The sequence below is a fragment of the Helobdella robusta genome (genome assembly GCF_000326865.2).
Source record: "Helobdella robusta unplaced genomic scaffold HELROscaffold_10, whole genome shotgun sequence".
Classification (NCBI taxonomy): Eukaryota; Metazoa; Annelida; class Clitellata; order Rhynchobdellida; family Glossiphoniidae; genus Helobdella; species Helobdella robusta.
In genome coordinates this window covers 2,690,850-2,715,103 of record NW_008703571.1, presented here as the reverse complement: position 1 = coordinate 2,715,103, position 24,254 = coordinate 2,690,850, and the positions used below count along the sequence as shown (strand labels likewise).

The 24,254-nt window shown below is 29.9% G+C and overlaps 3 protein-coding genes across 3 annotated transcripts in view; 1 reads left to right on the top strand and 2 right to left on the bottom strand.

Annotated features, from left to right (window-relative positions):
* Window positions 1-539: 539 nt before the first annotated feature.
* HELRODRAFT_108945 (hypothetical protein) lies at window positions 540-7,993 on the bottom strand (the record flags this gene model as incomplete). The annotated part of the gene is made up of 7 exons (XM_009011952.1): window positions 7,962-7,993; window positions 3,369-4,205; window positions 3,093-3,203; window positions 2,939-3,024; window positions 1,932-2,027; window positions 1,181-1,259; window positions 540-652 (listed from the first exon to the last, which is right to left on the bottom strand). Exons 2-7 carry the CDS (start codon window positions 3,598-3,600, stop codon window positions 540-542), a joined length of 717 nt encoding a protein of 238 aa, XP_009010200.1. The 5' UTR covers window positions 3,601-4,205; window positions 7,962-7,993.
* Window positions 7,994-19,681: 11,688 nt separating this feature from the next.
* Window positions 19,682-20,322, top strand: HELRODRAFT_166727 (hypothetical protein; the record flags this gene model as incomplete). Its single annotated transcript, XM_009011951.1, has 2 exons — window positions 19,682-19,846; window positions 20,158-20,322. The coding sequence occupies 2 exons, from the start codon at window positions 19,682-19,684 to the stop codon at window positions 20,320-20,322; spliced, it is 330 nt and encodes a 109-aa protein (XP_009010199.1).
* A 2,815-nt stretch (window positions 20,323-23,137) lies between these two features.
* The window catches only part of HELRODRAFT_190054 (hypothetical protein), a 4,336-nt gene continuing 3,219 nt past the window's right edge, over window positions 23,138-24,254 (bottom strand). Inside the window, exon 2 of the mRNA XM_009011950.1 lies at window positions 23,138-23,232. The gene's annotated coding sequence lies outside the window, so the exon portion shown is untranslated. The remainder of the gene's footprint in view (window positions 23,233-24,254) is intronic.

Below are 24,254 nucleotides of genomic sequence, written 5' to 3'. Positions count from 1 at the left end.
CAAATTTCAAGTCTTTTGATAGAAGCCGTAAAGAACCTGTTACATCTATCTATCTATCTATCTATCTATCTATCTATCTATCTATCTATCTATCTATCTATCTATCTATCTATCTATCTATCTATCTATCTATCTATCTATCTATCTATCTATCTATCTATCTATCTATCTATCTATCTATCTATCTATCTATCTATCTATCTATCTATCTATCTATCTATCTATCTATCTATCTATCTATCTATCTATCTATCTATCTATCTATCTATCTATCTATCTATCTATCTATCTATCTATCTATCTATCTATCTATCTATCTATCTATCTATCTATCTATCTATCTATCTATCTATCTATCTATCTATCTATCTATCTATCTATCTATCTATCTATCTATCTATCTATCTATCTATCTATCTATCTATCTATCTATCTATCTATCTATCTATCTATCTATCTATCTATATATCTACCAATCAACGAATCCAAAACATTTTTAATAACAATTACTATTAAAAATAATAATAAACATTTAATTGCTAACAAATAGAAAATATCCAACCTAGCCCTATTTCCATTTCATCGGCCCCCAATTCAAACAAAGGACCACCTCCCGGAAAACTGCAGGACGACCACGACACACCCATGGTGGCTGTGGTTGTGTGGGGTGAATATTATAATTATTAATTATTTATTTATTTATTTTATTATTTTTATAATTTGTTTAACAAATTTTTGATCCAAAAAAATGATGATAGCTTGAATTAGCCAATGAAAGGTTTGCCATTGTCTTTTTTTACATATAAATAGGTGTGTTTTGAAACATGTGTGTGTGTGCGCATATGTGTGCGTGTGATAATGAATGTGTAATTAGCAATGAACTTGTTTGTCGAGATTTTTACTTACTTTTCATACAAATAGTTGCTAGTTCTAAGTTTATTCAATCATGCATTCATCTAATTATTCATTCATCCACCTCTTCATCAATCTATCCATCTAACTACCCATCTATCTTTATATTCCTTCATCATTCCATCTATCCATCAATCCATCCATAGAAAATTATACAGCCTTCAAAGAAAACAACCCAATTAGTTTCATTTATCTAATTAGTTCTAATTAACCAATCAAAAATTAAACTAACTTCTAATTAACCAATTAAATTAAAAACCAAATTAACCTATGTCTAACACACACTCCCTGGCGAATTCAGCCACTTTTTCCAGAGGGTCACCTGACTCAATGACATAACCAACCATCTAAAAATAAATTGGACAAAATGGTGTTTGCTATAATCATAAAAATGTTGGGTTGGCTTATAAAAAATTGTTTATTTAATTTAATCAAAAATTTATTGAATTTAAATTTAATTAACTAGTTGTTTACGTACATTCGTCTATTTTTTTATTTATCTTTCGTTCATTTATTCCTTCATTCGTACATTTATTCATTCATTCATTTCCCATTATTAAAAGCACCTTTAGATAATTGTTTGTTAAAGCTTACATACATTTTTATTTCAATTGTAAGTTCATTAAAAAGAATTTTTTTATCTGCTAAGGCCATTCATCCACTAATTTGTTTCCTAATTTAATTTGCATTTTCAAATATTTCCACTCATCGCGTTTTACAATTGTTATAGATCGTGGTTCGTTTATAGTGAAATAAATTTTTTTTCTTCAATTTAATAGAATAATTTGATGAATTGTTGTTAAAATTCATTTTTTACAACGTTCATCCAATTATCTAAAGAAAAATTTATTCATTTCATGATTGACTTTTAACATTGTACTAAGATGAACGTGCGAGTCCACGCATTAAACACTTGGCATGCGATAGACGAGGATCTCTGTGCATTCAAACCCGGTCACTGCGCAACAACAGGACCAAGTGTTTTAACCATTTCACCACCTCTCACTCTTATTACAAACCTTCAATAGAAGAATGATTCCCGCCAATCCCCTCCTATTTACTTCCCGCCATCCATCATTTAATGCACAGTCGTCGGCGTTTATTACAATTTCAATCTGTCAGCCAAAAAATATTAAATTTTTGTATGTGCTCGAAATGTCATTTATTGATCAGTTGGTTTGATATATTGATATACAATACAATACAAAACAATGCAATACAATACAAAACAAAACAATACCATGCAATACAATACAATACAATACAATTGATTGATTGATTGATTGATTGATTGATTGATTGATTGATTGATTGATTGATTGATTGATTGATTGATTGATTGATTGATTGATTGATTGATTGATTGATTGATTGATTGATTGATTGATTGATTGATTGATTGATTGATTGGTTGGTTGGTTGGTTGGTTGGTTGGTTGGTTGATTGATTGATTGATTGATTGATTGATTGATTGATTGATTGATTGATTAAATAATTATTCGTTTGTTTGATTGATTGACTGACTGATTGATAGATAGATATCAAGATATCAGCTGTCATGTACATAATTTTTAATTCTAAGATTTATGCTGATATCAGATAGTTTTCTTCAGATTGATGAAATAAATATTTGATAAGGGAAAAAATATTTTTCAGTCCAACGCACCCAAACATAAGAAATATTTAACCGCATGCTTCTGGTGAACAAACAAGCAGCGTATACAAATGTTATCACACATGTTAATCTGTACGAAAACACGCATACAAACAGAGAATACATAAACATACGCACATATTGAAATACATAAATACCTAGCATACAAACCCTTCGCCAATATACAAACTAAAAGATACATGACAAAAAATAGATACTAACAAACACCTACAAACCTCTCACAGAAACATAAGCACACAAACACATGCATAAAAACGAACACGTAAAAACTCACACATACAAACAAGCAATCACATACGAACATACATGAGAATAGAAGCATACACAACCATACAAACACAAAGATGTGACCTTGACACCTTTAGCCCTCGCCTTCTCAATAGCCAATCCAAAATTGACTCGATCACCGGTGTAGTTGTTGAACAGTACAAGCACTCCTATTATGGCGGGAAAATAGTCATCACTATCATCATCACCATCATATTATCATCACCTACATCATCACCTTGCTTATTCCAGTTGAGAGCCATGATGGCAGCCAGTATTGACTTAGCTGACGGCGCGGCGAAGATGTGACCTTGAACTGCACAGGTCACCATTCCTTCGCCAACAAAACCTGAGTGAGTGAGTGAGTGAGTGAGTGAGTGAGTGAGTGAGTGAGTGAGCGGATAATAAAATGAATGAATGAATAAATAAATGAGTGATTGAGTGCTTGACTGTAAAAAAATATTAAACAAACTGTACACAAACGCAGAAGTAAATAAACATTAGATATACGAACCAGAGAAGCAAGGTTCGTGACCAGAACCGCCACCAGTTAACAGCGAAACTTTTGACCTCCTCGCAGGACTGTTCCAATCGTGTCTAAGGACAACATTGTCAAAGCCATCTAAGGTCGCCAAGCCTGGATTCCAGCAGAGCAAACCTGAGATGGCTTCTGTAACACATTCTCTTTTTGAGTTTAAAAGTTTTTTTGAGATATTTGAAGGTTGTTGTTTCGTTGGTGTTGTCATGTTTCCGAGTCGTTTTCAGACGGATTTGAAGTAATTTTTAATTGAATATATGAATGTATTTGTTTGGCTGTTTTATGTTTGAATCAGATCAAAAGTGATTTTTTAGTTTCGTCGCAGATATGAGAATGGAGGTGATTTATTATCTTGCTCCTGTTGACGATGATGATGATATCAACAATGTCTAATCCGAGACGTTGTTTTTATTAATTTCACCGTTGTATAACGATGTTGATTGAGAGCTTTGATTGAAGATGTTGTACGTAATTGAAGCTACAAATATTTTCAGAGAGTATTCTGAAGTATGTTTACTTTCGTTAAATGGCCTAAATCTAGAACTCAACAACTTAAAATTATCTTCTATAAATAGCAAATCAACAATTTCTAAATATTATTACATTATAACGCGTTCTGCAGAATTGTACGTATGCGTGTATGTGATGGCATGCATGCAGGGCCTACTGGTTTTGTTTGATGAAACGTTCGATCAATTCAGATCTGAACAGACTGACTTTGTCGTTGTGAAGAGGTTTTACACTGTTGTTGTTGTTGTTGTTACTGCTGTTGTTGTTGCTGTTTTGTTTGATGATGTTTCTTTGTCTCTATTACTACTTTTGATGTTGCAAAAACACGCAATCAACAAATATGCGATTTTTATTTGACCCAATTTAACGCAAATAATTTATTGTAAAATCTTGTCTTAGTTTTTATAATAAATATAGCAAAATTAATAAAAAAATTAGTTAATTTTTATAAATGCAACATTTTTTTTCAATTTTCAAAGTGAACAAAAATTACAAATCCAGTTGCTAGGCTAAAATTCCAAGTTGAAATTCCAGTTCTTGGTATCTGTCGCAGTTTCAGTGTCTACGGCTGCATGTGCTACAGCGTTTTCTTAACTGGGAACAACCTAACAACAAAGCAGTGACAAAATTATACAAACTTGTCAGAACGCCATACAATTTATTAAAACTTCATGCAAGAGACAATATTTATTTTACGTAATGGCTTATATAGAAGTAATAGTTATATATGCAGATATACATACATACATATATATTTAACGTTTCGATTTACATGTCATATATATTACATATATACTCACATACATATATGCGTGTATGTTTACATGTATATTGAGAATAAAAATTAGTTTTCGAATAAATATCTAAACGATCGTGTTAAAAATATTCTCATCTAAGTTTTCGAGTGTCTGTGTATGTGTGTGTTGTGTGCGTGGTTGTGTGTGTGAATGTGTGGTGTGTGTTTGGTGAAGAAATCACGATACTTACATTTGTGTCATTGCATTGCATCTAGTAGTTTAGTAACTGATGATATTGCGAAGTTACGTGTTTTTTTGTAAGAACGCTCATTTCTAGTAGTAGCGATACTCGATACTTGTGGTAGCAGCAGCAGCAGTAGCAGTTGTATTAGTAGTAGCAGTTGTTGAAGTAGTAGTAGCAGCAGTAGTAAGTAGTGCATATTAAGAACATGATTTTAATGCACTTTAGCATTTGCAACTATAACTCGCAATCTAGGTTCAACTCTTTGATACTCGTTCAAAAATCAACTTTGATTATAAAATATATATTTATTTGCACCATTTTGTTTGAATAGATGGAGAAAAATTATGTAAAAGTTGTAAAAATAAATAAATTTCAAGTATAATTTAAGCACCAATAGCATACAAAGCTGTAAAGTATTTTTAAACAACAAATAATAATAAATACTCAAATTATCTTTATTTATTTTCCCAATAAATTATTTTAATACTGTGGTGATAATGACTGTAATTATGATAATTAATGTTTCTACAGCTCTCGTGTAATTATTAAATTACTGTTAAATTTCACGCCTTACAACAGATGAAATTAAATTGTTTGATCAAATTGAAAAACGGCTCTATGATAAGTGCTTTTGTACGTGTTAGCGTGCGTGTAAGATGTAATGTGGATATGTGTGTGTGTGTGTGTGTGTGTGTGTGTGTGTGTGTGTGTGTGTGTGCGAGTACATATAAGTTTCATAGTCATACTGATGTGTGTATGTGCGTGAGTGTGTGTGTGTGTGTGTGTGTGTGCATATTTGTTTGTGCGTGTTTGCATGTGTGTCATCACTGTTTATATGTGTGTGTTCAATGAGCAATAACGTTTTGATGTGGGTTTCAACTTTCGTCAATTTAATTTAATTTTAATGTATTTACTTTATTAACGAACTAAAAACTTGTCTAAAATTGATGTATGTATAAATAGGCATGAAAGTTTGTAAGCAAATTTGTCATAGCATCAATTTGTTTGTCATCTATTTGTTTGTATGTCAAAAATAAATGGTCAAAAGATCAATATTGTTCATGGAGCATGTGTCCGAACACTAAAAAGGTCACCAATGACAAAAACTTCGTTGATCTTTGTGAAAAACTAAGGCGGCGTTGAATGACTGAGATAATTTAAAAAATAACCTACTAATTACAAGTCTAATTTCCGAACAGGACTTCAAATTAGGCTCATACACGAAATTTTAATTTACGAACTCTACAACGTCGAGTGAATGCATACTCTAAAAATCTGCCTTCTTCCTAATTTCATTTAACTGCTATTACGAAGAGTAAGTACTGTCTAACAAAAAAACCAGTTAGTAGTAGTGGGGAGTAGCACCGGCAGTCTCTAAATCATCAATTTAGCTGTCGTCAGCCTTTACAGACATGGTTATGAAGCTTTTTGAATGTTCGATGATGATTTTGGTTTGTGGTTGACATTTTTTCTATATTGATATTCTTGATGTAGGTAGTGAAATTTCATTTCGAAAAGTTGATGTCCAGAGATGATTTTCATCGCTGGTAGGAGGTTGTTAAGTTTCCACCTCCCAATAAGTTTCAAATGAAACTTTAAAATATTATTTCCATCAAGCAAGAGTGACAGAATGACAGTTACACACATAGAAACAAGCATATACTGTGTAAACATCCATATGAAGAGAAACATATTTAAAGAATGGGTTAACTTTATAATTATAATGTGATTCCTACTAGTAATTATTATGTCAAATATATGATGATTCATGTCACAAAAAATAGGCACAGACACGAAAAGTAGCAGACACACAGACATTTTTTACTATCAGCAAAATAGATCCAGTTATCATCATCAATAACTAAATACCACCATTCATAAATTCTTTCTATATCTATCCTTTCTCCTTTTATCAAAAACAGACCCGAGCCATATTATTATATGTAAACATTGTAATATGTACATATACACACACACCACACACGCCACACACACACACAAACTTATTATATATAAAAATTAATAAATATAAATATATATATATATATAAAACACTATACACACGTATACAGGCATTGAAAAAATTATATTTATACATATAAAGCGCCAGAACCATCACCAGATCAGTATATTACTCTATACTTTGAAATCGTCATATCTTGAAATTCGAATACATGCGCGATTTGTTCAGGTTTATTTTGTTTGAAGAAAATAAACGAAATTGCGTGTACGTGTGTTTTGATTGTATGTATATACACATACACCACACCCACATACATTCGAATACACATATAAAATACAAAACGCGTATATTTTCATTTAAACATACCCATATTGATAAAGAAATAAAGTATATTGACTTAAATATATGCAGATACGTACACACAGATACCAAATTAAATTCGGTACTGATAACATTTTTATCAATTTTACACAAAATTACACATAATATTATATTACAATATTAACAGTTCATTATATTATATAGTATATAATTACTATGTTATACACTTTGTATAATTTGTGCTACTAAGTCATTAAGTTGAAGATCTGTTTTGGTCATTAACACTGCTAATAGAATTTACATCAGCCTGGACAAGATTATGATCATAATTATATTTGGATTTTATTTTTAAAATTATTTTTAATAATAATGTGACTAATACAGATGAATTATAATATAAATTGTACGTGTAATAATAATATAATTAAAATAATTAATTCATATATTGTTCATTTCTTCGTTCGTTTATTCGTTCGCTGGCTTGATGGTTCACTCATTCGGTTATTCGTTCGTTCATTTGTTCATTCATTCATTCTTCATTCATTCAATTTATTTGCCGCAAAAGGAAAAAGCGAGAGAGTAACAGAATATACTCTTTGAGTCTTATTTTTCATGATTTGATCTTATCCTGTCTATATAGATAAATCATCAATAGTAGAACTAACAAGTAATAATAATAAAAAATAAATATATAAAGTAATAATAACATAAATAATAATATTATTATAAATAATAAAAATGATAATAATAAACGAAAAACAACATTCGTAGAACCTCAAAAACTGACAACTCACCAACAAAAACTTTGCTAAACGATTAAGTTACGTTGACGCTGTTCGTTAAGGAATTTCTTTTAAACAACTTTCTAAAGACCTAAAATATGTTTGCCTATCTGTCTGTGTGCGTATGTACGAATGTATGTATATATAGATGTATGTATATATGTGTATATATATATATATATATATATATATATATTTATATACGTATGCATGTGTGCGTGTGTGTACCAGTATAAATTACATACACATACGTAAATACACACACATGCCAAATGAACGAAACATCAGTCGTGCACAAGGAAATGTACAACAGTACACACATACAACAGTATGTGGTCGACAACAGACACGTACAACAGACCAAAAACAACAGTATGTGGTCGTCGCGATCACAACGCCACTGATCACAACAGCGTCAGCGCCACACTACACAAGACATAACACAACTGCAGCGTACTTGCCTGGTTCAATCGCACGGTGAGTCTAAAGCTACATTTTAGCATTTAACAGGACGTGGAGTAGACACCTGAACGCGAATGAAAAGAATCTTTTTTAGCAGTTTTAATTTCTTAAAGGTTTTCAAAAAAGTGAGTAGTTATAGTTGAGTTAGTAGGTGAATTGTTGAATGCAGGTAAACTATGAAATTTATTTTTTCACTTTGACCATTCATATACATATCATCATTCATATATATATATATATATATATATATATATATATATATATGTATATATAATATATATATATATATATTTATATATATACATATATATATATATATATATATATATATACATATATATATATATATGTGTGTGTTTTTTTTTCACTAAATTATTCTAAAAAGTTCTGACCGATACTCCTAAATTATTAGATGATATTAATCGACACTTCAAAACACTTTGAAAAACGAAAATCATATCAAATTTTCTACAGAACCATAACAAAAAAAAGTTAGGCAATTTAAGTTAGCAGGATATCTCGGTGGAAAATAAATATTGATGCAATTAAGTCACAACAGCGATAAGTGGAATGATGAAACGTTTGTTAGGAAAATGATGATGGAGATGAAGATGATAATAAAGAAATAGAGAAAAGAAAGATGATAATAAAAAGAATGATTAGTCATAAAGATGACGCAAAAAATTATGAAAAACATATATCTGGACCAATTATGCGGGAACGCCAGTGAAATATGACTTTAAAAATAATAATTAAAATGAGTACAATAATGACTAATACGAGGCAAAAAGTGATAAAGATAGTAGAAATAATTAATCATCGTCGTCGTCATCTTCGTCGTCATTATCAGACAAATTCATCCCAAAATAATTGTTGCTGTTGTTGATCATGTTTTGATTAGTATTATTATTATTACTGACGTTGTTATGTTTATTATTATCCAGCTTAGTTTTATTCTCATTGGGCACAGCATCATCGTCATCGTCATTGCTGTCGTCATCTTCATCGTCGTCGTCGTCGTCATCATCACTGGATTCATTGCTCTCTTCACTCATCTGCAGGTCAGTAGCTGAAAGAAACGATAAAAAAATTGAAAAATTATGATGAAAAATAAAAATATGATGACAACCGAAATGTACGCGAGTAAAGATAAAAAATGATTTAAATTATGATCGTAAATATGAAAAATATAGCAAATCAACTTTATAGATAAAAATATCGACATCAAACTATAAATAGCAACAAATGACATGGCAGAAACAAAACTTAACAGCAACAAATCAACGAACAAAACATAAAAAAACCAGTCAACTAACCAACAACATCAGATTTTCTGGCACCTGGTGGCAAAAAAAACATAATTTTCACGTTAACATGTTTACATTCGTCAACGATTCATCTACATATTGATGCCATGAGTTGTAATTAATATTTAACAATTAATTAAATAATATGAAATAAAGAAAGTCTGTCAGTTAATAATCAAACGAAGGGTAGCAACAAAAATTATACATATCAATAAAAACATGGAAGAAATAATAAAAAACATCAACAACAACAGAAGCAACAATAACAACAATGACGACGACAACAACAAATTAGTAGAAAGGTGAAAAATGCAAAATTATAAACTATATAAACATCTCCATAATTTTACAAACTTGGGTTAGGAGGAACAGATGGAGATGACTTGGAAGAACCGGAATTCATCTTGCTTGGGTTGACTTTTAGATTTTTACCACCAACATCATCGTCATCGTCGTCATCATCGTCGTCGTCGTCATCATCTTCACTCAAAGTAGTTCCACTACTATGATCTGTTTTCAATACGAAGTTGTCTCTAAAATGTTTGTTGTTGGTGGTGATGTTGGTGGAAGATGTTGTTGGCTGTTTTCGTTTCAGACTGTTGTGGTGGCTACTGCTATTGTTGTTGTTGGAGTTGATGTTAGATGCAGTTCCAGGAGCTGGGTTTGGCTTTTGGCTTCTGTAAGATTTTAAAATACTAATTATAATAAAATGTATTCTTTATTCAAATTTTATTACCTATTAAACAAATAGATAGTAAAATATTTTGAAATATAAACTTAGCACAACACCCAATCTGACCTGGTCTTCTTAACTTGCATGGCAGATTCCAACTTTTCCAAAGTGATCTCACCAGTTCGATGGTTCACCACGAGTAAAAAATCTTTCTTTGGCTTCGACTGGTTGCCTTGAAACAATGTTGTCGATGTGTCCGGTTTCTAGTAACAAACAGAAGTAGATAATTAAATTTATTAACATAATAATGAATAAGCCTGACTGTATGCCTGTAAACTACAATAAGTAATTTATAAAATTATAAATAAATTATTGAAATTCAGTCATTTGTCATTCAGTTTAAGAACACAGACTAACAGATTAAGAAAAGTCGACAAAAAATTGAAAAAAAAATTAATACACATTAAAAATGACAAATTGAAAATATATATATAGGTGCAGTGATAGATAAAAGAAGACAGCTAAAAATTTTGTTATAAAACAAAGAAGACAAAAATGGAAATGTTTCAACCTGTGGACTGGGTGTGGTGATAGCAACAGAGTTGTTAGCCCCGAACTCCAGTTTTGCATTGGAAAGATCCATTGATGCAGGTTTGAAATCATCTATTCATAAAAGAAAAAAAACAATTGCTAAAAACTTTATTTTGAAAAAGCGAATAAGAATGACTGTATTATATGTCTATAAAGTATAAAAGTTCATGAAAGCTAAGATTTTGATTTTATAGCTAAAATCTGATTAAAAGAGCTTAAAAAGATTAAATTAACATATTAACGAATTAATTGTTAATTAATAATCTAGTTTAAATTAATTAACTAATTAACATTATTTATGGTTATAATAATTAACTTCACAAAACTAACATCTAAGCGTGAACATCTTTTTTTGATTTTTCCACGTATCCCCTAACTTCAAGTCGTACCATTTTCCTCGTTCTAGGAATTCATCTAGTTTCTCTACCCGATCCACCATTTTTTTTTTTTATTTATTTAGTCAAATACTACAATTGAAATTAAAAAAAAGTGAAACATATTTATTTTATTACTTTTAATAATAAGAATCGAATACTAATTTTATTATAATTTTAAATTAAGTAGTCTAAAATTTTATTTTTTAGACTATCTCTCTCTAAAGAAAGTCTAAACTAAACTAAGCATAAGCCATAAATAAAGTATCAATCAATTAGTTTATTTTATAAAGACTAAAGAGCTATTCAACAGCGCTCCTCAAAAAATTTTGCAAACAGATGGGTCTTAAGATCCGCTCTGAACTTCGTTAAGTGACGGAGAAGTAGAGGTAGAGAGTTCCAGGAGAAAGGGTCAAACAAAGCAAATGCAGATTTATTTAGTTTAGCAAGACCAAGAGTGTATGTATGAATAAAATAAATTTTAAATTAAATAAAAAATAATAAAATCAAACCTTTGCCCTAACTACCAAAATAAAAAAATAACTAAACAATATTACATACAATTAATGCAAAATTTTTTATCAAGAGATTTAATTAAAAACAAAAACTACTTTATCATATTTTTATATATCGTTCGCATAGGAATAAATTTAGGTAATCTCGGAGACGGCAAAGTGGTTTTTCCAGCAATATTTATTTATAGTCAACAGTTTAAAGAGACTCATAAGTTCCTCCCACGGTACAACTAAAAGTTAAACTAAATAATAAAAGCTTCAAATAAAAGTTAAAAATAAAAATTTTAAACCAATTTTTACTAGAAAAACCACAAAACCTCTATATAGTTATAAAAATATGATACATTACAAAATGTGTAACAAAATTTTAAACGTATCTGTTAAAAAGATAGTTTCACTTTTAAAACAAATTATTAATTTTTAGAAACTTGCTTCCAGAGGTAACTTGCCGTTGAAAAAAATTTTCAATGTTAAAACGCTGGTAGGGCGCTTCCAGTTATATAATTCCATGATTTTTACTTCATAATCGGCGGATAGATCTATTTAGTTTTAGAAATTGAACTATAACATTATGTTGTATGAATTATTCTTTTCTTCGTTAAACGCTTTTCATTCATGTTTTTCAATTTTAAAGTCATTAACATTTAAAAATTAAAATTCTTTAAAAAACCGCTTATTTTTTTAAATTTTTACTTCATAACCGGCGGGTAGATCTATTTAGTTTTAGAAATTGAACTATAACATTTCTTAACGGGTACAAAGCAAGGGAAGGCCTATTTACCAGCATACAACACCTTCTTATGGGTTGAAGCAGAGATGTGCAAAGAACCTCAATTTTTTCAACTTTTAATTATTTTCAGTAATGTCTCCCCTTGCTCCAAACCACATAACTGGAATAATAGGACTAATCGATCAATTCGATCTATCGGTCGGGCTATTTGTCGTGCTTGGATTGTTGGCTTACGAAATTGCATGGATTTTAACGAGCAAGTTAAATGAGATATTTAATTGATTTAATATGCTTAAAACATTGTAGTAATTCTATTTAATTTTAATAATGATTAATAGAATTATGTATTATTAAATTATTTTTGTTAATTTGAATATAAAAATTGCTTTTGGTCCGGTGAAATCCGGTGGCTTACTGAAGCCGAAGGTTGGCTTAGTAGGATTGAACTATAGTCACCCTTTTTTTTACACTATTCGATCATGTTAAAAATTGGTTTGCTTATGAAATAAACGGCCTAAATAAATCAAAATTGTTATTTGAACAACTATCTTTATTATATTCAATGAATATTTTACATTCTGCTGGTGCTCATAAGAAACTGGCTGCTGAAATCATACGTTGGCTTACAGCAGTGGCTTACAGGATTTCATAGAACTCTTACGATAGCACTTTTTTGTACATATAATGCTTTAAATAAATCAATATATTCATATCACAATTATTTTTGTCAATATAAATATAGAAATTGCTTTTGTCAGGTGAAAAACAGTGGCTCACTGAGGCCGTAGGTTGGCTTAATCGGATTTTTTTTCATGTATACAATACTATGAGATAAATCAATCAAACAATCAGTCTGTCGGTCGGTCAGCCAGCCAGCCAGCCAGCCAGTCATATATGTATATATATATATATATATATATATATATGTATATATATATATATATATAAAGTAAGAAAGAGAGAGAGAGAGAGAGAGAGAATGAGACAAGGGGTATGCGTAAAAAATAACGTTTCAATAAATAGATAAAAATATACAATACACATACACGCACACACAAACAAATTCACACACACATACACACACACACACATATATATATATATATATATATATATATATATATAACGCTTGTATTAAAAGAATGCAAGCTTTTGAAATGCATAATGAGAACAACTATTTTTATTTCGTTGTTGTTGTTGTAATTATTTATTATTATATTGTTGTTCGTTGATGATGGTTGTGATGATGATGATCGTCATCATAGTTAACAAGATTAACAGTATAACATACTTAAAATACATTGACAGAAATGACATGAATGTTTATTGTACTGCGTATATATGATGGCAGTATGTATGTATGCGTGTATGTATGTATGTATGTTTGTATGTATGTGTGTCTGTGTCTCTTTATGTGTACATGTTTGTATTCGAGATTTTAGTAAGAAAAGAAAAACACAACAGTTGCTTTTATTTGACATCATCAAAAGATGAAAAGTGACGAAATTAAAATTTGTTAAATGTCAATTTTTTAAAAAGTTCAGATTTTAAACAAACAAATAACAAAATATCGATCGATAAAAAATAATTATCACGAAACATGAATATTTAGTAAGGACAGTTCACAGCATATCATAATGACTAAATCAACATACCAAACAGAAATTATTCATGCATGCATATATACAAAGTAAATCAGGAAATATCCAAAAATGATATAACTAAAATAAGAAACTAGAAACCAGTTAACATTTTACAAATAAATAATTAGACATTATTAAAAAGATTGTTCAAAAATGGTAAAATTTAAGGCGAAGACAAAAAAAATTGTAGTTTGTTTTGTTGGTGTTGTGTGGTGCTAAGAAGCGAAAACAAACACACCACAAAAAAAAATATTAAAAAGTCGCAAGAATAGTAGTCAGTCACCTACCTACAATTAAATTACTCTCAGGGCCCTAGCTTACCTGTAATGATAACTCAACTCATTTATTTTACATATTTTAACGTTTTAATTTTACTTGAAGCTTTTAATTTATGTTAATGTTAATATTTTACTTGAAACTTTTTAACTAATGTTAAGCCCTAGCCTACCTACAGTTGTTCAACTCATCTCAATCCCTAACTTACCTATGAATTAAGTCCGGTAAAGAAAATAGAAAGTTGAAGAGAAACATAACAACAACGACACCGAATGAATGGATGTTGTGTATGTGTGTGTTGTATTTATGTGTGTGCGTGTATGTAAATGTGCGCGCGCGTACCCTCCAGAAACTTCTTCACCCACTACGGACGAACCTCCATTGCACCGACCATCATCTGACACGCACCGAGGAAATGAATTTTACCGGATACTGAAAAACAAAATTGAAAGAAAAAGTTAATTTTTTTAAATAAAAAACAAGCCATTGAAAAAAAGTAAGAAGCAACTTATCTTACCATGAGATTACCATCATGAAACGTGCCGACTCCCACCACAACCCACCTCTGATCATTCTGTAGACAAATTTTTTTTATTGGCTTTGTAGTAAATGAATGTTAAAACGAAAGAACAAACGAATAAATGATTGAGCGAATGATTGAGTGATTGAACGAATTAATTAACCAATCTATGATTCAATGAATGAATAGAATGAGTCAATTAATGGATGAATGAATGAAAAAAATAAAAACAACGAAACTAAACCATACTTCAAAAATCGTCGTTGTTGTTTTCTTCGAGTTGTTATCGGAACGATCATCATGAGACCACCATCTGAAACGTGCTGACGCCCACCACTGCCCACCTCTCATCAGTCTGTAGACAAGTTATTTTTATTAGCTTAGTAGTAAATGAATGTTAGAATCTTAGAAGCAAAAAATTATAAAATGGCAATATAATGGCAAATAAATAATATTTGAAAATAATAAAGAGAGTAAAATGTAAAAAAAACTTACCGTCGTCCATTCGACAAAGGCAAAATGATGAGTGCCTTCCGTTTCCTGCGTTGTCCTCCAAAACTGGTGCCAGTCCTCCTCGAGATTGTTGTTGAAACACAGCCCGTGGAATGGAGAAAGAGAAAATTCTCACTAGAAAGCTTAGCGGTGCCTGCATCTCAAATTGCTTAATAAAAATAATCCTATCTACCTATTCAATTACCTTAACTAATCTATAATAAATTGTTAATGGTACGATAGTCAAAAGTTCCCCTTCATTCTCCCTCCTTGCACAGAGGTTTACCGACGGCCAGGGCACCGGATAGTAAACCATTGCCGTGCGGATAGTAGACTACTGCCTTGCGGATAGTAAACCATTTGCCGTCCGGAAGCCGTGCGGGTAGTAGACTATGGCCATGCCGCCTAGTAAATAATTACCGTGCAAATAGTAAACCATTGCCGTCCGGATAGTAAACCATTGCCGGTTCACCACTGGCCGCCAAGGCTTACCTCTGACAAGAGACTTCGAAATTCAGAGTCTATCGGCTATCGTACCCTCAACTTACCTATTCATTACAATTAAGCCCTAGCTTACCTAAAATTACAAAACTCAAGAGCCCAATTCATTGGCCTTTCGGCACCCACCCCACCACCTACGTAATGCCTTGGGCTCCAACTTAGTAATAATAATATAAAACTTAAACCCTAAATCTATTAATGAGTATGTGTTACAACGTAGCCTTAACCTACCTATTCATTACATTACGGTCCTAGCTTACCTAAAATTACAAAACTCAAGAGCCCAATTCATTGGCCTTTCGGCACCCACCCCACCACCTACGTAATGCCTTGGGCTCCAACTTAATAATGATAATGTAAAACTTAACAATTAACCTACCTATCGATACACTTACAGCGTTTTAATTTACATTACAAGATTTTTCCAAGAATTACATTATTGCTCTTAATTACCTATGAAATTAAATTACTCTCAACCTTAGTAATAATAAATTAGAATGTGTAATGAAAATAAAATTACGCTCAAATACTAACATATGTGTTTATGTATGTATTTGTGTGTGTGTGTGTAATACGCTGGTGCGTGTAATGTGGGTGCAAGATAAAATAGAAGAGATAAACTTACGCTGCCTACCTATTCAACTACATTAGTGTTGGATGCTCCCTATCTATCCTACCTACAATTAAAATTAGGCCTATCTAACCTACCTATATAGCTACTTAATGTAATTGTGTATGCGTGTGTGTGCGTGTGAGCATTCCTACTTAATGTTAAATTACAGAAAAAAAGAAGAAAACGTATCCCAGTCAGGCAGGTATTCTTTGCCACTGAATGAACGAACGTAGCCTGACATCTTCCATGATGAACTCCTCTGGAAGCTTCAACCTGAATGAAATGAAAAAAACCTATTTAATTAATTAATTTAAATGAAAATAGAGAAACGAGCCGCAGTGAAATCCACCAGCCGGAAAAGCCAGCAAACTGGCAAAAAAAGAAACCGTTAAGAAACCGTAAAATCGGAAGTTAGGGTTAAGATTGAACGTAGGGTGACATCACAACCATTCTGATCCTCCACGACGAACTCCTCTGGAAGCTATAACCTGAATGAATGAACCTGAATGAACCTAGATGAATGGACAAATCTTATTTATTTAATTAATTTAAATGAAAATAGAGAAACGCAAAGAAGCCGACCGGTCGGCAAAGAAAAAAACCGCAAAGAACGGTATCTATATAGGATTTATGCTCTATATAACTCTATATAACTCTATATAACTCTATATAACTCTATATAACTCTATATAACTCTATATAACTCTATATAACTCTATATAACTCTATATAACTCTATATAACTCTATATAACTCTATATAACTCTATATAACTCTATATAACTCTATATAACTCTATATAACTCTATATAACTCTATATAACTCTATATAACTCTATATAACTCTATATAACTCTATATAACTCTATATAACTCTATATAACTCTATATAACTCTATATAACTCTATATAACTCTATATAACTCTATATAACTCTATATAACTCTATATAACTCTATATAACTCTATATAACTCTATATAACTCTATATAACTCTATATAACTCTATATAACTCTATATAACTCTATATAACTCTATATAACTCTATATAACTCTATATAACTCTATATAACTCTATATAACTCTATATAACTCTATATAACTCTATATAACCATGCATACTACCACATTCAATCAATAAAAATCCCACTAAAACCAGGAACCACTGCGTACCGCGTACCTGCTGAATGTATGATGTGAAACAAAACAAAAAAAAAAACACAAACAAAAATCACACCACCAAGTAGAGTAAAAGAATAGGAGTCCCTAACCTACCTATGTAACTAAATTACCTTATGCCCTAGCCTACCTATATAATAAATTAATTTTTACCTCACCTACCTATGCTTCATTAACTTAACTCAAGACTCATGAAGAAAGAGAAAAAGGAGTAAAACAGAACATAAAATACTACCACACAAACAAACATGATGTATGTATGTATGTATGAGCAACCGCTAAAGAACCCACCTAAAATAAAAAAAAATACAACATACAAACACACAAACCACAGACATGCAAACTCTATATAACTCTATATAAATCTACATAACTCTATTTAACTCTATATAAAATAAAATTAAATAAAAATAAATAAATTAAAAAAATATAAATATAAAAAAATGAGATCAGGCACTCCGACTCGAGCGAGGCAGAAATGCCTGATCTGATTTCAACGTTTTTTCAGCTCCTATTTATACTCGTTTCAACCATACATTTTCATCATTTCAATCATTCACATCAATATAAAACTTATTTAATGTATGTACTACACTATTATACAGTCTTAACCAAAATGCTAACCGTACTAAATTGAAGTCATCGAACGAACGCCTTCGAAACCTTCTGGTTGGCTGGTTGAATCTGCTATATTGCTTTTCATATAATCATAACCTAATATAATATAATTTAATTATTTGTATACATGGATTCCAGTCACTTTATATATATATATATATATATAATAAAAATTCATTATAAAAGCAACAGTAATCAGTGCTATATATGTAAGCACGCAGCTCAAATTTTTCGGGGAGAATTCAAAATTGTTTGAGACCACACCTTGCTTAACATCCGATTCCAAGCCGAGCCAAGCCAAGCTGAGCCAATATGCATAGATTTATAAGCGCTTTTATATTAAAATTTTGCTCGCTTTTTAAACGAATATCCCAATATAACAAATTCTCCATCCTATTTTAGCTTTCTTTGATGCTTTTTAATCAGTCAGGTCACAAAATTCATTAGTGATATCGCAATGAAATCAATTTGAAATTTTTTTTTAATTATTGATAAAATTTTTAAATTGTTGATAAAAATAACTAGTATATATAGTGTAGTAAAATGTTTAAAATTTTCTGAGAATTTAAAATAATTTGAGACTACACCATAACACAATTGTACAATTTGAATGTGTAAATACAACATTATAAATGTATTATAACTACATGTCTATTTCTTTATTTAGTTCTGCCTGTGTATATTTTGTCAAATTTATTTGATAGGAATTGAATAAAACCTTTATACCGGCTGATTAACTACCATGCAGTAAAATAACTACTGTTGACACCATTTCCTCCAACGATTTCGCAACGATATAATTAGAATAAACTCTTTCAATCAATGTTTAAATTTTTATATTGTCATTTATTCTTTCGTTTTTGTTTCTGTACTAATTTTCGTGTCAGATACAATAACTTAGTTTTTAAGTAAATTTTCATTTTCGTAGCTATACACAAACATGCCTACCTGTTGCATTAAAAATTGCATTAATAATAAATAGAAATGAGAAAATTTCTGATGCATCTTTTCACAGGTTCATTTTCAAATTAACTTCACACTAAAATAAATGTAACAATATCCCTATACTCGTTGAATAGAACTATTTTGTTTTACAATTACATATATTTTATTTTATAGACTATTATAATTTATAATGCTATCATGGATTACCATTTTATTATTAAAAGCAATACTTAAGAAATGCACAAGTTTCTGTAACAGTTTATAAAATTTCAGATTTCCTCAAAATGTAAAAATGCAAAACGATTGGATTAAGTGCATCAGACAGGAAATAAATGATTTCAAATGGCTTCCATCAAAAAATGCAAGAATATGCAGTGACCATTTCTGTAATAAAGATTATAAGGGTTATGATGGAGAAAGGAAAGTAATGCTGAAGAAAGCATTCCCATGTTTTCAAGTTAGTTATATTTATATGTCATCAGTTACACAAGGAAGCAATTCACATCATCATTGTACATTGCAACATTATCTATACAAAAAATATAAAATGCATTCACCAATATTCCATGTATTTTATTAAAACTTAGAAAGGGCATAATGACATTGTGAATAATAAACCCTGTTTAGGACTGGGATCATCATCATCATACCAATCACCATTACAAGTAGAGTCAATCAATTTTATATTAATGCTTAACAAGTTAACTAAATTGGCATAATCAAGTTTTTATATGAAATACACATCAAGTATTTAATGTAAATTAACAGAATAAATTAACAGAAAAATTTCTGGAAAAGTTTAAAAAAATTAGAACATATGACTCTGATCAAAAATCATTCGCGTTGACACTACATTTGTATGGGCATAAGACATATGATTATCTTTGGACAAATGGCTTACATCTTCCTCGCACTAGGACATTAAGAAAGTAATCTTGTCATACCTGTTCAATAATTTTAATAAGATTGTTTTAAATAACTATTCTCAATGTCATTTTATTAACACTACATTAAAAGGTGGCTACAAAACATTGATGGTATGCCTGGGGTGATTTCTACAAACCTTATTGACTAATGGTGATGGGGATCCTCTGGAACTGTAGGGTCATGACATTCAATCTAGTGATGGATTGAGAAATCAATCCTTGATATATTTGATAACAAACATTTATTATAATATAAGAATGAAAAAAAGATGTAGGTGTAAGGCAAAATCTTACTGGAACTATTATTTTTAGCAATTTATGATTTATTTTTTTATTTATGACTTTATCCATTTTCAATGATACCGATATTTTTAATTATTATTATCCAAATTATACTCATGCCTATATAAATTAATTTGATTGTGGCTATTTCTATGCTTAATTATTTTATTTACTTGCCATAGGTATGCACAGCATTTAATAAATTAATGATAATAATTAATAACACAACATTCTAAGTGCATAAAATATAATAAATTAAAAGTATAATTTTTACAAACCTCATTGGTTATGGTGATGGTGATTCTTTAAAACTGAATGATCATGATCTAACAAGTCATGGATTGATGAATCACTGGAATCACACATTATCTTTGATAAATTTAATAACAACATGTACTACAATTTAAGAATGAGGAATATTTTGTAAAACATTATCTTTAATTATCACATTATCTTTAATAAATTTAATAACAACATGTACTACAATTTAAGAATGAGGAATATTTTGTAAAACATTATCTTTAATAAATTTAATAACAACATGTACTACAATTTAAGAATGAGGAATATTTTGTAAAACATTATCTTTAATTATCACATTATCTTTAATAAATTTAATAACAACATGTACTACAATTTAAGAATGAGGAATATTTTGTAAAACATTAAATAAAAAAAAATTTAGTTTGAATCACTCATAATTAATAAATTTTAATTAAATTGCAAGTTAGCTGGGGAGTTTGAAGCTTGAATTGAACAAATTACAAAATTGTTTATTTTATAAAATTGATTGGTAAGTTGTTTAATATATTTATTTAATTTAGTATATTTTTTATTCCCAGACCTAAGCATTGTAAATAAAAATTTTAAAACCAATCAAGCAATAGAATTTAGGATCTTAGGAACAAGTGCTGTTAGTCGTTAGTGTAGTAGTAGTATGTTTTAGTGTAGTGGTTGGTAGTTTCTAGTAGTCTAATCTGTTAATGTTCGTTAGTGTTATCTGTAATTTATTTCAATTATTTCAATTTCAAAAGTGGCATAAGTTTACATTCCGAACTACAACGTCTCTTCGCATTCACTATCTCTAATAGAGAGTAAAAAAAGCTCCTCCTACTGAAATTCGAAAAGTGCACTGAGATTAAAATAGATGCATGCGCTTTTGCCTTTTATGTTTTTATTATATTATTATTATAAGTTTTATTTTATTATAATTTGTACGTATATTACACGTTATCTGTACGTATATTATAATTTGCACGTATAATTTAGTAAAATAATGTGTATAATGTATATGTGTAAAGTTGATGTGTGTATGTGTCAGGGTTAGGGGCAGGGTTAAGTTAGGTTGTCGTGAAAAAATAATATTGAAAATTAATTGAAAATAGAAGAAATGATAAAATGAAGTATAATAAAATTGTTCGTTCTATATGTTTCGTGTTGTTACGATGATGTCTCTCATAAGTTTCGTAGTCTAGGTTTTATCTTTGATTCTACTATGTCTCTCTCTTCTCAGATTAATAGTGTTGCTATTACTCAACGATGTCGGCATATCTTTCAATGTAACCTTAACAACCACGAGAACAACCACGAGAACTATTTCAATAAATTGATTTTAATAAATTTTAATATATATATATTGTTATTTTAATCAATATATTACTATGTTAACATATTTAAATACGATATAAACGTTTTTAAAATTCTTCTATTTTTATCTCAATCAACTTTCTGCATATTAGTGGGAGGCGCTTTTGTAACTCTATTAGAGATAGTGATGTAAACAATCATAAATGTAAACAAATTTTAACATTGTAGTTCGGAATGTAAACTTATGCCCAATTAGTAATTAGAATCAGTAAAGATTAGTTTTAGTTTAATTATTAGAGTTTAGTAATTTAATTACTAATTAGTCGTCGTTTAGTGTTGTTGTGTTGTTGGTGGTTCACAAAAAATTTTTTTTATTTGAAATGCAAAAAGATACTTAACCGTCATACAGCAATATCTATCCCAAAACAGCATCTAGTATCACCTTTTAAAACATTTTGAAATTTTAAATAAAAGCAATATTCCGTAATTAGTAAATATACGATCGTAACTTTTGACTTGGGCGATAAAAAATCACCCTCCTATTTTCCTCCGGAAGTAAGCTCCTTGTTCGACCGTCAAAAATGAGCGAAGGCCGTTATATTTATTCTAATTATATGGTACAAAGCATAAAATTCAGGTTATATTTTGATTCAAAATCGTTTAAGGGTAGATTGCGTTGTCAAGCGTTTACATTTTATTTATTTTTTTTAAATTCAATAACATTTTAAAAATAATTACTCAAAAAACAGTTTTCCTATTTTTAGTATTTCGGCTGTTTACATTATACCGTCGCTAACCTACGAACATGCAGGCTGTATTTAGTTTATTAGTTGCACCGTGGGTGGAGCTTATTTAGTTGTTGCTTCAGTTGTCAATAAAACGTAGTTTGATACCATTTTGAAAAAATGAAATAGCACAATTTTTGAACGCGAATTGCAAAAATCACACAGAAAGAAATCACATTAAAAAAAATCTTAGCAAATTTCAAAAAAACCGTACGTTAAGCACGGAATAACATCAATACATACATCACAGGCATTCATACAAGCTCTGCTAGCTCTGTTCCTTACTCTGATCACCTTCTTATTGAATCTGTTTTTTCATTAGATTTTCTTCCTTCAAATTCATCTATGTCTATTTCTAAAAGATGCTGGTCTTCTCTTAATAAAGATATTTTTCTTCAATCTCTTACTGAACCTATTTTTGATACTACCTTATTTTCTGATGTTGATGATTTTGTCTGTGCTTTTAATATCTACATTACTTCTATTCTTGATAAGCTTATTCCTCTTAAATCTTTTACTTATAGGCTCTATTCTCGTAAGGCTCCTTGGTTTGATTATGCTTGTGTAGTAGCCAAGAAAAGTCTTAGAAGACTGGAGAAAGCCTATAGGTTAAATCCATCTAACTCTCTTTATTCTATCTATGAATCTGAATTGATTAATTATAAATATCTACTATTCTCTAAACACTCTACTTTTCTTAGAAATTCTATAACATCTGCTTCAACATCTAAAAATAGGTGGTCTGTTCTATCTAAACTTCTACATAAAAAATCTTCTCACTCATCTTTCTCCGCTCAACAGTTTCATGACTTTTTTGTAAATAAAATTACTTCCTTAAGAACATCTAATTCTAATTTTCCTTCTCATAACTTTACTAAACTTACTACTGAATCTTTCTCTGTATTTACTCCAATAAATCTTTTAGAATTAACTAAAATTATTAATTCTATGTCGTCTACAACCTGTTCTCTAGATCTACTTCCTTCTAATTTACTTAAAGAATTCTCTTCAATATTTTATCCAATCATTCTCAAATTAGTTAATTTATCTCTTTCCACCTCTAAATTTCCTACTTCTTATAAGAATTCTATTGTTATTCCTATTCTTAAAAACACATCCCTAGATCCTACCTCTTTATCTAATTATAGACCTGTAACTAATATTACTTTCATCTCTAAAATAATAGAAAAAGTTGTTTTTAATCAACTCTCATCCTATTTAGACTTTAACTCTTTGCTACCTGTATCTCAATCTGGTTTCAGACCTGCTCACAGTACTGAGACTT